At 41.2% G+C, this 18,675-nt stretch overlaps 1 protein-coding gene across 1 annotated transcript in view; it reads left to right on the top strand.

Moving 5' to 3' along the window:
• INO80 (INO80 complex ATPase subunit) overlaps positions 1-18,675 on the top strand; it is a 135,479-nt gene that overhangs the window by 95,711 nt on the left and 21,093 nt on the right. The window contains exons 26-28 of the mRNA XM_080807448.1: positions 822-1,047; positions 5,175-5,302; positions 15,551-15,645. Coding sequence (XP_080663574.1) covers positions 822-1,047; positions 5,175-5,302; positions 15,551-15,645 — 449 coding nt within the window. The remainder of the gene's footprint in view (positions 1-821; positions 1,048-5,174; positions 5,303-15,550; positions 15,646-18,675) is intronic.

Genomic DNA, 18,675 nt, shown 5'->3' with positions numbered 1-18,675 from the left:
AGGTAACTCAGGCTTCTAATCAGGTGATTTCACAGCCATCTGAATACACAGATGCTTATTAGAGTAGGAATAGACCCAAATCACTTAAAGGATTAAAAAGCCTGTTTCTTAATTGGCGAGAGCCTTCTATTCCATGGGGGCAGTGGTGGGGGGCAGGCAGCATTTCAGTGGTGTTGCACCTTGTGGGGAGATGAGAGTTTGTCCATAGGCTCTGTCCTAGCCAAGAAATGAATCCACCACTCTCTGGCAGTAGCTTTCTCCACCCCCTTCCACCATATCCCAGCTTATGGCCTAAAAGAAAGGTTCTCTTATCTTTAATTAGGCTTCTCAGTCAGCAACCTGGTCAGGGAGGAGGAGAAAAAAGTCTTGATAAACTCGGGAGCTTTGCCACAAAACCATTAAAGATCATTCTAAATGCACCAGGCCAATAACCCTTTTTGTTCTTTAGTAATGACTGTGTAGCTCCAGCTCCCTTCCTGATCTTCCCATTCTGTGTTTGGCTACTAGAACTTCACCAAAAACACTATCCAGCAATGAGGGGAAGTGGCAGAGTTGGATCAGAGATCTATAGAACCATGATAGAATCATTCCTGACCTGGTATCCCAGTTTTTCTGAAAACTCCAGCACTCTCTGGATCTTTAGCTTGCTGCAGATTCATGTTGTAAGTGGTTGGCCTTTTACCTGGACCAGCTCACTAAGTCAGTTATTAGGGGCAGCTTATTTGTCAGGACAAACTAGCCTGAGAATTATCCACATTTATCTACAAAGTTGGGGTATAGGAAATGTGCAAGAGCTATCTCACATGACTGTCTCACTGCAGGTTACCGCAGTGCCATTGGATTCTTATTGCAATGACCGCAGTGCAGAATATGAGCGGCGAGTGCTGAAGGAAGGAGGGAGTCTGGCAGCCAAGCAGTGTTTGTTAAATGGGGCCCCTGAACTGGCGGCAGACTGGCTAAATCGACGATCCCAGTTCTTCCCAGAGCCAGCTGGAGGACTGTGGAGCATCAGGCCTCAGAATGGCTGGTCTTTCATCAGGATTCCAGGTAAGTTCTCTGTTCTCGTGGAATGTGTTCCCAGCTCTGGCAAGGGAAGAGGAACCGAGGAGATACTCCATGTGGTGGCTTTAGATACTTGGAATTCAAAGTGCTTGGGGTTTGTTTCCTGTTTTGCCCTTACTAACTTCATAGGTAAAAATACTTGAGTAATTTATGACTTAAGAGAGAAATGTTCTTTAGATTTGTGCTTACGTACTCTCCTTTGACAAGCTTACAGCTGAGAAAGGAATGCCACTCTTAAAAAAAAAAAAAAAAAGGTGCCGGGGGGAGAATAAAGTTGGTAGGAAAGACTCCAGGTCGAATGAGTACAGTTGTCTTGTGCCATTGCCAGTAGGGTGAATGAGAATGTCGTCACTTCAGAAAGCCTAGTTGAAGTAGCATAAACAGTGTCCTGCACGGAGCACTAGAGATCTGAATGATAACCAGAAGAAAAACAGTGTGTTTTGTGCCAAAATGCTAGCAGATTCCCAGACCTCCTAGAGTCAAGGTCAAGGGTTGAAAGGAAACTAGGTTTTCATCTTTGCTTTAGTGAGACTACTTTTAAGGAAACTGAACACAGGATTCCTAGGCTTATGTTGCAAACACCTGCTGGCAGACTGGAGTGCTAGTTGAGGCCTACCATGTTAGTTTTGGTCGTCCAGATTCTCTGATACTTTGATTGTATTCTTTTTACTGGATATAATGAAAGTAAATTAGAGCTGAGCATTCAAAAGAGAGAGTCTGCCAAGTGTCAAGGGACTTTGGGTCAGCCTCATCGTAGCTGGGGTTGGGGGGTGCTCTGAACTAGAAGAACCTATCCTGAGTTTATGAGAGCAATATAGTATGTGGCCTCGTAGCAGACTTAGAACACCTGAAAGCAGTGGGTGAAGGTGTACTGTTGGAAAACAAGGGGGAAAGCCCAGTTGTAAAGTAGGCCTGGTTAGTAGTGGGAATAGAGGACTGAAATCCAGCAGGTCTGGAAACCATTGAATCCCAGCCAGAAGATGAGCAGAGTTGTTGAAAGAAGCAAGACAACATCTTACTTCTTCTTTCGCCCTTTACTCTGGCTCCTAAGTTCCCAGTAGAGGAGTAGAGGGCTTATTGCTGGCGCTGTGGGAATCTCTTGTGGCTTTTCCTGTTCTTTGAAAGAAAAATGGACCTTGTTTAAATAGCAGGAAGTGTCTGAGTTCTTTTCGCATCGATAAAAAGCGCCAGCCTCACTGGCTGTTTACTGTGAGAACCAACCAGCTCCTCACTGACCCCATTGTGCTCTGTAGACTAGCTGGGGCAGGGCAACGAGGGGTGGGGGGGTGAGGGGTCACTGGAACCCATATTTTATCTCTTTTTGCTCTATACTTTTACATTTTCTTTTTCCTCGGGAAGGATTGGTTCCATTATAGTCCCCGAAAGACCAAAATCTCCTGGATTTCACACCTTGAATGCATCTCCCTGTTTCCCCAGGAGAAGGATATTTATTCCTTTCAGAAGTCTTCTCTCCTTGGAAAAAGGAGGTATTTCATCTATTAGCCTAGTTTTACTGCCATGGAATATACTCAATTTTGTCCCTAAATAGGCTCTTACACTGTGGCCAGTAAGAAGTTGTGTCTAAGTGAAGATACTTTAAGCTTGTACTATAGGATTGTGAAGATGTTGCAAGAAAGAGGATAGGTCTGTACAACATTTTGAGATCCTGTTTTAAAGTGAGGTTGGACTTGGCACAATCAGCCTAATTTCTAGGGGATTGTGCTCTTCTTGGCTCTGTGCCCTGCCTAGCAACAGGTGGTGCTGTTGTCCAGTGCAACTTCGGTAGCTCCTGAGAAATTGAGTAATGGATGCTAGGCCTGAAAGACCCCAGTGTGTAGAGGGAAAGAAACCCGTTTTTTTTTCTGCCTGTCTTTGTAAGGACAAGTACTGGGTGATGAGTTAACATGCTTAATGGAGAAGCAGAAACATTGTTCGTTGCTTCAGTATTCAAAGGCTATGGCTGCAGTCTCTTTCTGCTTAGTCCTTTTCTTTCAGGGCAGTCCAGAGAAATCCAGTCCATCCACTTTCACTTCCCACATACACGGTAACAGCTAACGAGTGCCGCTTTTGCTTCTCTCAGGTGCTTCGGAGTTCTGTGTGCATCTTCGTCTCTGAGCCGCCTCCTCTTAGCATCAGTTCGTTCTAGTTAGCAAAGGAAAGGAGATGTGGGAAGCAGGGATGTGTGAAAACTATTGATTCATGACTTTGAGATGAAGCTTTTCAAAATGCAGGCACTAGGCTGATTTACATACGCTAAAATATTTGTGTGGAGGGAGTAGATGTGAGTGGAGAGGGAAGATAAGCAGGCTGCAGAGATCCGATGAACCTAGCTTGCCCACTCTTCTCAGCGATGAAAACTATATATGGGCTTCTCTCTTTTTTTTTCCACCATCCTGCGCTTTTAATGAAAAAAGAAAGAAACTTACTGTCTAAAGCTGATTGGTAGCTCTGTGGGGAATGTTTAGGAGCTATCAAAATTGAGGGATCCCAGGGAACCCAATTAAAAGAGAAACGTAATTGTGACAAGAAAATGTTGAAGTTGTTAGGAAAGCATTGCCGCCTGATCAAACTTGGAATTCATACAGGCCTCCTTGTCTGGTGCCAGGGACAGGGCCTAGCATTTGGTTCTGTCCCAGCTGCAGTCGTTTGATTGTGTTGGTAAGGAGATCAACAAAAAGAAGAGCATTTCAATAATCTAAACAGGACCAAACAAAGAGGCTGAACAAAGGTGTGTGTGCCACAGCGTCGGGGAGGGGGTGGTGGAGGGAGAGATGTGGCCTGGCAGCGTTCCGAAGGTGGGAAAAGGCAGGCAGTAGTGCAGAGGAGTAAACATCCAGGGCCTGTGGCTTTGTAGCAAAAACAGAGTGGCTGATGATTTGTTATGGTGCTGTCAGCACATCCGTTCTCGTTCGGTTTATACAATGATTACGACTTGGCAAATGGTGGCGAGAACAGAGAAATATCCATTGAGAACTCTTGGATTGTTCTCAACAGTCAGCCTCTGCAGTTCTGAGGGGGAAAAAAACATGGGTTTGAACCCAGAAACTAGGGATAGACCGTACATTTTTTAACAGTTCCCTTTTTTACTTTTAGTGGTTAGTTGTCTGTGTTGTCTCTCTATCCTTTGTCTCTCCTTTTTTGCATCCCACGGCCACTTCCACATATACACTTAAATCTCCCGGCCCCTTCGGCCTCGTTTCTTCCCTCTCTTAGTAGCAGCGATTGTTCAGGGCATGTTTATGGACCAGTCTGCAAACAGGAAGCTCTACTTCCTGAAATGTGATGGGAGTTGAATGATACTGAATGGATAAGATGAAAATTTGAGAGCTAAGTGCTCTGTAAAGATCTCTGGCTAAAATGCTCTTTTTTTTTTTCTTTTAATGGGATGAGGAAAGAGAAAGCACGAGTTAGTGAGTAAAAGCAGCTTCCATTTCACAGAAACCCAAAGTCAGTCTTTCTGAGAAGCAGAACAAACTTTAGTGTCTTTATTGAATTACAGTTTAGGATAATGATATTTACCAGCCAACCTATTCGAAATCATCCAGGAGAAGGAGTGTGTATTTACACAGAGGGGCAGGAATGGATATGTGTATTTGGATTTCTTGATATTTAAGTGTCTCCAGAGACAGGCAAGATAGCCTTTGTTTCTCTACATTCTCATGCTTTCAGGAGGTGTAAACCATTTAGCCATAGAACTAGCAGAAACAAATATCTAGAGATAGGATGAAGAAGGAAAAGCAAGTTTCTTCAGGTCACCTAGAGCAGATATGACATGGACCTCACTCTTAGATGTCCATGTGTACCTGCTGTCCCCTGAGTAAGGACATGGAGCAGGGAAACTTTCAGTTGTCTTAGCAGCAGATATCTGATTGGGAACTGTTCTTTGGAAGAGAACCTACACCTCCCTCTTTCAGGGTTCTTCTTCCCAGAGCACTACTGGATCATGATTTAACAGTGCTATGCATTCTTCTCTAGAGTTACTTTCCTGCTCTTGTGATGACAAGCACCCTGGTTGTAGTAATTTTGGCTGCATACAGCTTTGCAGTGAGTGATTTTGCTGCTTCAATTAAATACAGTTTCCCCCTCCTCCCCCCCCCTTTTCTTCTCCCCAGGCAAGGAGAGCCTCATCACTGACAGTGGAAAGCTGTATGCCCTTGATGTCCTCCTGACTCGGCTCAAGTCTCAAGGACATAGGGTCCTTATCTACTCCCAGATGACCAGGATGATAGACCTGCTGGAGGTAGGAGAAGGAACCTTGGGGCCTAGGACACCTTGACATTTAACTTGCAGGAATCACATGTCTATGACTAATGTCCGTCCTGCTTAATGGGAACCCAAAACTTGTCTTTGTGATTTTACAGTGTATAAAGTGAGGAGAAGCAGCTCCTGGCAGATCTGAGAATATACAAAGGACTTTTACCTCCTTCCCTACACCTGTGAAACAGAATGTCCCCTACTCCTTCCTTTACTAGGGAAGAAATTCCCTAATTTTAAAGGAGAGCAGAGTTAGGAATTACTTAAGAAGTCCTCTGAAATACTGTATGGAAAACAAGACTTAAGATTAGTTCTCTGTGTAGAAAACCAGAGAGCAGCTGTTCAGTCTGACTTAATGTAGTGGTCTCAGCTTGACTCCATACTGCGTTCTGCTGGAGGAACTTTAGCAAATACTAATGTCTTGTCCCATCCTCAGAGATGGTTATTTAATACCTTTGGAATGAGGCCTAGGCATCAGGATACTTAAAAAAGCTCCTGAGGTGATTCTCACAGGCAGTCAGAGTTGAGAACCACTGGGTTATGTTGAAAGATACAACTTGTTTGACTGTGCAGGGCAATTTCTGTTTCTTCAGTTAGCTCTGTGTTGACGTTCTCTCTGCTTTCTTGTTGTCTGAGTGGAGGCTAATTACTTGATGGAGAGGAAGTCATGGACATGGAAATAGTAGAGTGAAACTGAGGACAAATAATCACAAGCCACCAGAGTTAGCGTTTAGAGCTAGAAAGTTGAAAAGCTGCTGGTCGGGGGGCTAAAGCACCTGGATGTAAGTAGTATATAAATATTCGCATGTTTTTCCGTGAGCTTTTTATAGCTAAGGCTTCATATTCTAACCCTGCTACTCCAGGGAGTAACTGGTAGTAAATATGTGGAAATTGGAGCATGATTATCCCTATCTAGGAATAAGGGAGTAGGGATCATATCAGCACAGAAGGAATGAAGGCTAGCATAGGGAAGAAGTTTTAGGTTTCTGGAAGCCAAGCCTGGCTTACTGAATTTCTTAGTCAGTAGTTTGGTAATGCGTTAGCAGGCTCTTTTTAATAATCTGGCAACTTCTTTTAGCATATTTGAGGTCACTTTAATCACTAAATTTGGCATTTAATACAGTGTTTAGTCCCTCGAATGCTGTCAACAGGCTGAACTTTCTGTTTTGTCCTATGGAATAGGTCACCTATTTCTAAATGATGGAAAAATGCTTATTGGTGGCTGTGAATCACTGTAAGAGAAGAAATTAAGCCACTGTGTTTGCTGTAGATCTTACCTTGTGTTAAAGGTCCTAACAGCAGTAATCCAAAATAAAAGGACTGCCTGCATCTTTAATGTTCTGTTCAAACCAAATGATGTTAACACCCCAAAAAATATACGTAATATACCAAAAATATGAGTAACTTTCCTTCAGTGGGGCTTCTCTTACATAAAGTGCACTTGCCTTGTCCTGAAGAGTCAGGGAAGTACAGATGAAGTAGTGATCTTGCACTGCTGTGAATTATAGAAAAAGCAGTATGCTAAAGATTTTGTAAGAGAAATGATGATCTTTTTTTTCCCAAGACTATGTCGGTGTATTTTGGAGTCCTAAAGTTGCTTCATAATAAAGGAAAGTTCAAGAGTAAGTGGAGTAAGCTACCAAAAAATAGCTGGCTCTGAGAGCTGAAGGGGAATGTAGATGGTTTAAATTTGATGAATCCTGCATTTTAGTTCCTCTTTCTATGTATTACACCCTTCTAGGTACTCCTAAATGGTACCAAAATAAGTGATTCAGAGTATGATAATGAGCTTTGTTCAGGATGAGTGCTGTAAACCCTTCCCACCAGGGGCACTTCCTATCTCTCTAATCCAGCAGGTTCTTTGGAGAGGTTTGTGGGAATGTGGACAATGTGGGTAGGTTTTACAAACATGGCAGCCTGAGAACCTTCTCTAAATATAGTTGCATTCTCCATGGGGGATTCGAAATTAGGGAAAACTGAATTTCACAGCTGCTGACATTCCTTAGCCATATGAATAACATGCATCTAGGATGCTGAAGCCAGAAAACATTGCTACTGTTTACATGTTTTACTGAAAAACTAAAGTGAAACTGTTGTCTAGTTTCTTTTTAACACTATACTATTCTTTTTCCTTCAACATTACATTTCCTAAAAGTTCATTTGTCTTTCTTTTTTTGGTGGTGGTGGTGGGGGGTGTTCTGTTTATTTTAATACTGTTTACTCAAATGACCCAGAGTCTGTATTTCAAGAGGCTGGTCCTCAAAATTTATTTTGTGGGCATGGAGTTAAAATGCCCACAGTGTTTAATATATGTCTAATCATTTATTGAAGCGTAAAGGTATTATGGATCTTATGGCAGTGCAGGATTAGGTCTATATTTCTTTACCTTTTCAAAGAGTTATTCTGGGGTTTGCTTTGTTTTCAGATTTTACTTATTTATTTGACAGAGAGAGAGACAGCGAAAGAGGGAACACAAGCAGAGGGAGCAAGAGAGGGAAAGCAGGCTTCCCACAGAGCAGGGAGCCTGATACGGGGCTCCATCCCAGGATGCTGGGATCATGACCTGAGTCAAAAGGAGACGCTGAACCGACTGAGCCACCCAGGCGCCCCTGGGTTTTTTACTCATTGTCATAATAGAAGCTTTCAGTGTAAACATTCATTAGAGCCGTGTTTCAGCTTTAAAACATGACCTGGCATGTGAACCTAAGAATCATGTTATAGAAAGGCCCTTCTGTATAGATGCTTTCCCTTGAATACGCTTGACCTTTGCTTTAAAACAAACAAACAAACAAACAAAAAAACCTTGACTCTTGCCTTGCCTCTTCATTCTCAATGTGTTGGGGTTTTGTTTGGTTAGTTTTAGATTAAAATAAATTTTTTTTGGTGGCCCCTGTGTGGCTCAGTGGGTTAAGCCTCTGCCTTCGGCTCAGGTCATGGTCTCAGGGTCCTGGGATTGTCTGCCTTCACCTTGGCTCTCTGTTTATTTCTAGGACTCAGAAGAACCAAAATATGGTAAAAATTCACATACTTCTGTATGACCAGTTTTCCATTTGGGGAGAAATACTAGTTCTGGGCACTTAGTATTTACTCAGTATTTTTTTATGAAGTGATTGATAGCCTCTTTCTCTTGGGCAAAAATCTGACTTTAAGTTTCTTGTGAATATATCAGATCTTATTCCAAATAGAATTCTGTATTCAGAAATGTCTTATTCTTTCCCATGGTATCCAAGTACTGTTTCTGGACTGGGGATAAGAAAGCAGACTGCTAAATTCCAGGGCCAAGAATTTTTAGTGTGCCACAGGCAGAAGTCAAAGCCATAGATAGGGGAGGATATGCTAGATCCCTAAATGTTATATTACAGATTTATCTTATATTTACTGAGTCATCTGTAGGGTCTTTGCTGGTGTGGGTGCTCTGGAAGCAGACAGGACCTCTGTGCAGTTGAGGTGATGGTGTCCAGCTGGATGTCAGACAAAGCTTTTCCTACCATCACCATTTTTACCCGGGTTTGGAACTTTTCACCCCCTACCACCATATTCTGACAGTTGCAGAAAGCTTTTAACTCACTACAGATGACTTACATCATCTGGGTTGTCTCATTTGAGGTTCAATCCTGTTGGATCAAGCAGCTGAGACTCTAGTTGAAGGAAGTAAGTGGCAGTATTTTCTCTGAATACTAAAGTACTTGGAAAGGGTCAGCCAGCTGGTACTGTATGTGGTGTGATTGTTAAGTACTGAAACCCAGACAAATTTTGTACTGTACAGTGTATGAGAATAGTACGGGTCAGAATTCAATCCAGATAATTTATAGCTAATGATGGCATTTGAGACACTCGGTTGTATAACTTGCCTATTCAGCAAGTACCTCACTTGGATAGGATTCATCCGGAATAGACCTTCTGTCATTCATAAGCCGCTTTCTCTTAGAACTCCTCGGGAGCTGTGATTCTGAACCTACTGGGAAGCTGGGTTTGCTAAAACTGCCCCACGGAATGAAAAGCAAATTGGAGTCCCTGTTTTGGGTTTTTTTGGGTTTTTTTTTTGGGGGGGGGTCACTGTTAACTAGCATTTTGATTAGGCTTTAGGAATGATGGAAGAAATGTGTCAGCTTACAACCACACTAGATTTATTCTGTTTCATTCGTTTCTTTTCAGGCCAAGCATGAGGAAGGCATTGTGCTCGGCAAATGTGAATATAGGTTAAATGCGGTCTTTAACTTCAAGAAATGTATCTAATGGAGGTTATGTCACACACATACAGCTGTCAAGTGTACTCTGATACTAGAGCCCAAAATGAACCATAAACAGAGCTGAAGATAGCAAGATGGATACATTTACTTCTAACTGGATCACTTGAGGAAGGGTTCCCATTGATAGTGACTTCTGACATGAACTTAAATAGAATTTTAACCATCAGGGAGAAAGGCATTCCAGACTAAGGAAGCCAGATGTAAAATGGCACAGAGATGGGAAGGTACAAGACATTTGGGGCAGACTAGCTCAGTGTGACTGAAGCATATGGTATAGGAGAAAAGGGAATAACACACGTAGGGTGAAGGCAGATTATGATTGGCCTATATATGCCTTGTGATTAGGTCTTGCTCCAAAAGACTCTTTGTATTAGATAAGGGAAGGATGGCTGCCATATTTCACTCATTTGGTGTAATTTGCTTGGGCAATGGAGAGGTTATAATAGAGACTGAGGGGAGCCTTATTCTTTGCTACTGATATACCCCAAAGATGGCAAGTGGCATGTCCAGGAAATAGTTACACCAGGAGGAGGTTTGTGGATCCTAATGAGTCTTTCCTCCAAATTGTTTGGGGAAAGTGAAATTGGGTTGAAGTGAATAGCAGAGGCAGCTTTGAAATAGAAAAGAAGACTCAGAACGGAAGGCTCTTGTTAGAGATATACAAACATTTGCCTTTATTTTTTCAAATGCCCAATTACCCTTTTTTCTGTGATGATAATGGATAGAGATTATGGACATGTATTAAGAACCTTGTGTGGCTTCTCCCTGACACACCACAACCACCTTTTTTTCCCCTAGTGGTGGTGAGCTGCTCTTCCATGTGGAAAGCAGTAAAGGAGTTAAGCTGGGGGCTCTTGGCACCAATTAACTTGAGTTCCAGTCCTAGCTCCATTACCTACTATGTACGTGACCTTAGAGACCTTACTTAACATCTGTACTGTGGGAGGGCGGATAACAACACCTGTCTTAAAGATGACTATAGTGAGGATTAGATAAGCAAAATACATACAGAATAGTGTTTGTCGCTTAGTAAATGCCCAGTAAATGCTAGCCACCGTCATCACCATTACTACAAGATGAACCTAATACCTTTTAATTCACCACTGAGTTGTGTGAATGTTTGCTTTTATTTAGTGTACTTTATAGGAGTGAGAGGTACTTGTGGAAAGTATTTTGAGTTATATTGATAACCTCTGCAACTACTGCTTTACAAGTTACTTTACAAGTTACTTTACAAATAACTTACAGATAGGATCCACTTCTCAAAGTGTATTTCAAGAGTGGTTTTCAAACTGGTGGTGTGGGATAGAGGACAAGAAAATTAGGTAGAGATTAAGTAGGTGGGGCCCTGGGCTCCCCCTTCTTCATCAACCAGAATAGTAATGCCTTTTTTTTTGTAAGATTTTATTTATTTATTTGACAGAAATTACAAGTAGTGGGGGGGGGGGGGGAGCAGGCTCCCCGCCAAGCAGAGAACCTGATGTGGGGCTCGATCCCCAGGACCCTGGGATCATGACCTGAGCCAAAGGCAGAGGCTTTAACCCGCTGAGCCACCCAGGCGCCCCTAGAATAGTAATGCTTTTTATCTGTTTTATATTAGAGGGTTTTTTTTTTTAAGATTTTATTTATTCATTTGAGAGAGCACACGCAAGCAGGGGCAGAGAAAGAGGGAGAAGTAGACTCCACTGAGAATAGGGAGTCCGATGCAGGGCTTGATCCCAGGACTCAGATCACGACCTAAGTCAAAGGCAGATGCTTAACTGACTGAGCCACCCAGGATCCCTTAGAGGGGTTTCATATAAGATTTCACTAGGAAAAAGAAAAAGTTCCAGTGCTTTTGAAATAGTATAATGATGTTGTTCTCCAACAGTGTTTCTCAAACTTAAATGTACTTACAAGTAATACATGCTAAAACACAAATTCCGATTCATTAGTTATGGGGTGTATCCCTCAATTCTGCATTTGTTTTTGTTTTTGTTTTTTGTTTTTTTATTAAAGTAGGTTTCCCACCCAGCATGGAGCCCAGCACGACCTCAACAACCCTTGAGGTCAAGAGTCGGATGCTTAACCGACTGACCTACCCAAGTGCCCCTTAATTCTGCATTTTTAACGAATTGCGGGTGTTGCCAGTGCCGCTTATCTGAAGGCCATGCTGCAGTAGCAAGATTCCGATGGACCCCGTCTTGCCTTCTCTTTGTAGTGGTGGTTCTCAGCTGCAGATATAGGGTATCTCTTGCACTCATCTTTGGAGTTTTTTAAAAATAAACCAGTCCAGGCCCTATCCCAGACCTACAGAGTCTGAGTCCCTGGGGTGGGTGCAGGCACATGTATTTTTAATCCCGGTTGAGGATCACTACTTTAATCACTACTTTGTCCATAACCCCTTTGGCTTCTTCAGTAATTTTTAAAAATAGTATCTGGTAGGACTGTATAGCTCTCAAGACTTCCTAAATGTTAAAAGCCATAATTTTTATTTTATTAGTTCAAGCAGTATTAGAATTTACTTTGGTTAGTAGTTATTGATCCCACAAGAATCCACTCGAGAGTACTGATGTTCGTATTTATTTAATTAACGGAGGATACTAAATTATGAGACAGATGGAAGAGGAAGAAGGTCTCTATTTGGTTTCTCTTCTCTCTTTGCTGCTTTAAGTGGAGTAAAAAGAATTGCTTTACAAGTCTCCAGGAAATTTAATCATACTGGCGTATCATTTTCTAAGTCTTTGCTAAATACCAAAAGGGACTTGGGTGAGAGATATCCTAGATGTCTAGAGAGTACCTTGTGTAAGGAAGGACTGGATAATGGTTCGTCTTTCCCTTCCATAAACCTTCTTTAATGAAGAGTGCTAAGCATGACAAAGTTCCTGCAGACCATAGTAAAGTCATCCAGCAAGTGGTAATCAGCCAATAGTGGTTCTCAGACGTGAAAATAAACTACAAGGAGTTAGGGCATGACTGGGAATGTTCAAAATAGATCTTAGAAAATGTTACGATGTAGGGGCGCCTGGGTGGCTCAGTCATTAAGCATTCTGCCTTGGGCTCAGGTCATGATCCCAGGATCCTGGGATAGAGCCCTGCATCAGGCTCTGCTCAGCGGGAAGCCTACTTCTCCCGCTCTCTCTGTTTGTGTTCCCTCTCTCTCTGTGTCTCTCTCTGTCAAATAAGTAAATAAAAATCCTTAAAAAAAAAAAAGAAAAAATTATGATGTAGAGATTGTTAAATGGAGAGAGATACGTACATATATACATACATACATACATATATATGTATATATGAGATAGATTTTTAAAATAAATTTTTGAGGGGAACCTGGCTGGCTATCAGAAGAACATGTGACTCTTATTTCAGGATCATGAGTTCAAGCCTCATGTTGGGTGTAGAGATTACTTAAATATAAATAAATAAATATTCACAGTTCTATGACTTAACCATTTATTGTTACAATTTGTGTTTTGATTTTAACAAAATAGAATTTGACTTTATTCTAAATCTTTAGATTTTTTTAGATAATAGGGAAGCTGAACTAAGCATAGAAGTGGGCACATATCTTGAAATTAGCATTTGAAAGAAATGAGACATTTCTTTCCAGATTAAATTAAGTATCTTTTCTAAACCACCCAGAATTTTTATTTTTTTCTTTATTTATTTAAAGATTTTATTCATTCATTTGACACAGAGAGAGATCACAACTAGGCAGAACAGCAAGCAGAGATAGAGGGGGAAGCAGGCTCCCCACGGAGCAGAGTCCAATGTGGGGCTTGATCCCAGGACCCTGAGATCACTACCCAAGCCAAAGGCAGAGGGCTTAACTCACTGAGGCACCCAGGCGCCCTATAAACCACCCAGAATTTTAGAGACACATCTAGAATAGCTTTGGTATAGCCAGAATTTTTTTTTTTAAAGATTTTATTTATTTATTTGACAGACAGAGATCACAAGTAGGCAGAGAGGCAGGCAGAGAGAGAAGGAGAAGCAGGTTCGCCACTGAGCAGAGAGCCTGATGCGGGGCTTGATCCCAGGACCCTGAGACCATGACCTGAGCCGAAAGCAGAGGCTTAACCCATTGAGCCACCCAGGCGCCCCATAGCCAGAATTTTTGAATGAATATTGGATTGGTTTTTTTTTTTTTTTTTTTTTGAAATCTCTGCCTTTATCTTTTAGCTGTTTTTCTGTGGTGTGAGGATGCAGACATTCCTCTATTCTGCTTTTAGCTGCTTTTTCCATGTCCATTTACTTGTTGTTTTGAAGCTATTTACTGAAATCTGATCTAAACTCATCTAAGCCTTCTGAAATCCCACTGCTCCCCTGGGTGGAAGAGCAAAGGCTTAAAGCAGTAAACGGAAAAGATTCACTTCTGTTGCCTCAGTAACAGGCTCTCTGTAATCAGCATTGGTTTGACTGTGGTCTAGGATTAATACCTCTGGTGTCATGCTGACCTTGACATATAAGTGATATCAACAGAAAGATCTACAAGAAGATTCCTTCATCAATGCTCTCACTGCAGGTAGAAGTTCTGGTTCAGAAGGCAAGAGTGCTTGTTGCAGAAAGCCCACCTTGTGGTAGAAGTCCAACCAGTGGCTGTCTCTGTGTATAATCTAGTTATTTGGTTGTTCTGGATGGCAGCACCTCCTGATTGGATTAGCTGCCAAGCTATAATGAGCCTTTCAAGACTATCATCATGCTCTCATTTTTCACCTTTTTCCCTGAATCCTTCCTTATGTAAAATACTCCCTACTCTTCTGCCATTAATCCAGTGCCATTATAGGGCTGTTCCACTCCTAAATATGAACTTGAAACTCTTTGAATATGTTCTACTCCTCTTTGATTATCAAAGCCCTTAAAGAGCCACTGGAGAAAGAAAGAAATAGTAAAAATATATACAAACCACAATGAAGATGTGTGCCTCAGTGAGCTTGTCTACTTTGTCAACCAGCCTCTCCTCATAGGTACCCTAGCCAAAGACCTCTGCCAAGCCATTAAAGGAGTTTGGGTACTAACTTGCTCTGAGAGTAGGCTGCCACACGCACTGTACCAGCCATACCCAGCTGTAGCAACCTTGTGTGCTGAAATACCCAACCAGGTATAATTAGAGAATATTAGACCAAATGAACATCTGACCATGGAGAATTAACACAGACATTTCCCAAATGTAGAAATAACGAGTCTTTTTCAATAGGAAAAAGTTATTTTAGAACTGAAATAATTGGTTCATGGTGTTTCTTATAAATAGGCAGCTATGTTGAGTTTTTGATAATGGTTCCTCTACAAATGGACTTTTTGAAGTGTAATCCATATAGTCGGGGGTAAGAAAGAGGAAATCAGTGCTCATTTGGACATCATCTGTAAGAGGAATTGCAGCTTCTAGAAATGGCATTATGTTCTCTCCTTTGCATCTCTTGAAGTTTTTTCTCCATTATTGAAAGTTGTAATTCCTCTTACAGGTGACGTCTAGAACATGCTCTGCCATGGAAAGTTATCTCATCTTCTGTTCACTCTGATGCTTAGGCTTCCCTTAACAATGATGCATGCTCTGCTGGGAGAAGAAAACTTGGGTTGTAATTCAAGAATATTGATCAGCAAGGATATGTTGGGGAGCAAAACACTAGGGCAAGTTCCTTATGGAAAGAGAACTAGATATTCCATAGCTGTGAGAAACATCTGGTCACTGACTGAAAGGCCATTTTTGTTACGAAATTTCATTTTATTTTGTTAGTTTATTTTCATGAAACCTACTGAAATCTGCAGGAATACGATTAGTTTCCAAGTTGAAATTGAGGGTGGCTGTAGTCTTCATGATACCTTCATTTTTCACGTATTGGCAGTGAATTCATTTGCAAGTTAAGTTCTCATACTTTGGAGATTACTTTCTTCTTGTTCTGGATATAATGACTTGCCCCAGTAAGGATGAAGTAGAAGGTGGGTAGATGTTGTGGGAATTAGAACACAGCAGTTTACATCTGATTTCTGTTTACTCTGATTGGCAGGAATACATGGTTTACAGGAAGCATACCTACATGAGGCTCGACGGCTCATCCAAGATCTCAGAGAGGAGGGACATGGTTGCTGATTTTCAGAACAGGTAACGTTAATAGAAATTATAAAAATTCTCATTTAATTTTCCTTTAGTGCTTAAGATGATGAGTTTAAAAGAGATCTCAGTATACCTCATACTTTTAAGCAGTCACGATATAGTCATTTTAAGAGTTAGCTAAATTGGCTTATATTGGTTCAGATCAATGTGTGTGTGGGAGAGAGAGAGAGAGAACAAATACTTAATAATTTTTGTATTCAAAATATGCCTTCTGGGACGCCTGGGTGGCTCAGTTGGTTAAACAGCTGCCTTCGGCTCAGGTCATGATCCCAGCGTCCTGGGATCGAGTCCCACATCGGGCTACTTGCTTGGCGGGGAGCCTGCTTCTCCCTCTGCCTCTGCCTACCACTCTGTCTGCCTGTGCTCCCTCGCTCGCTCTCTCTAACAAATAAATAAATTAAAAAAAACAAAACAAAACAAAACAAAATATGCCTTCTGGGGCACCTGGGTGGCTCAGTGGGTTAAGCCTCTGCCTTTGGCTCAGGTCATGATCTCAAGGTCCTGGGATCGAGCCCCACATCGGGCTCTCTGCTCAGCGGGGAGCCCACCTCCCCCTTTCTCTCTGCCTACTTGTGGCCTCTGTCTGTCAAATAAATAAATAAAATCTTTTTAAAAAAATACATGTCTTCTTACCGAATTAGCCACCCTTTTATTTGGGCAATAAAAGAAATGATTTCTCTTTATGAATCAAGATCCTCCTTTATGTGGATAATATATGTGTAGAAAGAAATCCACAAGGCTGTATTTTTAAATGTTAACAGTGGCTGTCTCTGGATATTGAGTTATAGTTGATTTTTAATTTGTTTTCCTTACCTCTTTTGTGTAAGTTTAAAGAAAATACCTTCGTTTTTCCTGTTTTCCCTCCAGCATTATAGTGGTAATACAGTACAGTATGACAAATTGCCATGATGCCCAATCTGTTCAGCTGGTGGCTCTCAGTTACAGTACTTCTCCCACCTGATAATGAGCCTATGAAATTTCAAGTACCGCCTGCTGGATGTTGGTGGCTTACGGAGTCATAATTATCCTAAGTGCAGGTTCTCATTGTAATAAGCAGAGTCTGGTTACTGCTCCCTCCAAGGGGAAAGCCAAGCTCCACTAGCTGGTAACAGGGCTCCTGAACTTAGACCTGGATAACTGAAGAATAGAGCAGATCTTAATGTTCTGTAAATCTCAACAGTTCTGGATTTTTGGACTTTAATTGTGTAGTTGGTTAGTATTTAAGTTTTGAATTCTTGGGAAGAAAATAAAGCACTTAGTCATTTGTATTTAGGCTACAGTTTTTCATTTCTTTCATTTCAGTTTTAAAGCAGGGTTTACTTCAGATACAAAACAATTTAGCCTAAAATAAATTCATGGCTCCACATAGAGTGCCCTCTGATTGATATTTTTTGCTATTGCATGATGCTTTGTAATGAAGCACAGTAAGGAGATAACCCCTGTTTCGGTTTACAGTTCTATACTCCTATAGCCCATAACTTCTAAGTTGAAGCTATACATCTGATTTCAAGTGGTCATTTGACCAACAATGGACAGGGAAGATCTGCTTTGAGCCGATTTCACTTGGTTACCTAGGAGCAACTGCGCCGATGGCCTAACCTAGCTTCTCACCTAACAGAAGCTATTGGCAGATTCTTAAATTGATTATTTGAGACATGTATAAGCATAATACAGTTGACCCTCAAGCAACATGGTTTGGAACTGCACAGGTCATCCACTTATACATGGATTTTTTTCTGATAAATATAAAACAGTACTATAAATGTATTTTCTCTTCCTTACGCTTTTCTTTTTTTTGTAAGATTTTTTATTTATTTATTTGACAGACAGAGATCACAAGTAGGCAGAGAGGCAGGCAGAGAGAGAGGAGGAAGTAGGCTCCCTGATGAGCAGAGACCCCAATGCGGAGCTCAATCCCAGGACCCTGGGATCATGACCCAAGCTGAAGGCAGAGGCTTTAAACCACTGAGCCACCCAGGCGCCCCTTCCTTATGCGTTTCTTAATAACTTTTCTCTTTATTGTAAGATTATAATATAAAATACACATAACATACAAAGTATGTGTTAATCAACTGCTTGTATTATTAGTAAGCCTTCTAGTCAACAGTAGGCTGTTAGTAATTAAGTTTTTGGAGAGTCAGAAGTTATGTCCAGATTTTCAACTATGCCAGGAGGTTGCAACGGTAGTGCCTCCTTATAACCCCATCATATTGTTATGTTCCCCCAAGAAAAATTTTTTGACCAGCTGATCTTAGTCTTTTCTTGATTCTGAAATCAAATGAAACATATTTTACTTTTTCCTTGCCTACTCCAGCCTAAGAGCTTCAACTCTTAGGTATATCCCTCTGGTCTTTAATATGTATGTGGTTGTATTTACATGTTGATACCATATTGTGGATATGATTGCTTGTCCTGATTTCTTCCACTTAACATTATATATTAAACATCTTCACATATCATTTAAAAAGTCTTTGTAATCATTTTTAATAACTAATACTCCATTACACTGGATATTTATACCATATTTCTGTTGTTAAAATGTTGAGTGACTATCTTTGTTTACAAAGCTTTGTCAGCATTTTAGTTTTCTTAATAGATTCAGACAAAGAAAATTACTGAGTGAAGGGATTTGAATATTTAAGACTTTTCAAATTGTTGCATTGCCCTGTAGAAAATTCTGCCAGTTTAGAGGTCTGATCAGAGCTATAGTATGTTGATTTGTTTTGATTCGATCTTCTGAATCATAGAGGTACAGCTCTTCTTCTAGCTGACCCAGTGGACATGAGATCCCAGGCTCAGTGTATTTTACAGTGATCTTTTAGTGGAAACGACTAGTAGATATATCTAATTTATTAACTTCTGAAACCGTCCATGTAATTTGTGGAACATTTGTTTGGGCAATCCCAGTGTCGCACAATAGTTTTGAAAAGCTTAGCTCTAAAAGAAGGGTATTGGGGCGCCTGGGTGGCTCAGTGGGTTAAAGCCTCTGCCTTCCGCTCAGGTCATGATCCCAGGGTC

The sequence above is a fragment of the Martes martes genome, assembly GCF_963455335.1.
Source record: "Martes martes genome assembly, chromosome: 7".
Classification (NCBI taxonomy): Eukaryota; Metazoa; Chordata; class Mammalia; order Carnivora; family Mustelidae; genus Martes; species Martes martes.
Note: the sequence above shows the minus strand (reverse complement) of the source record. Positions and strands in the feature narration are given on the sequence as shown.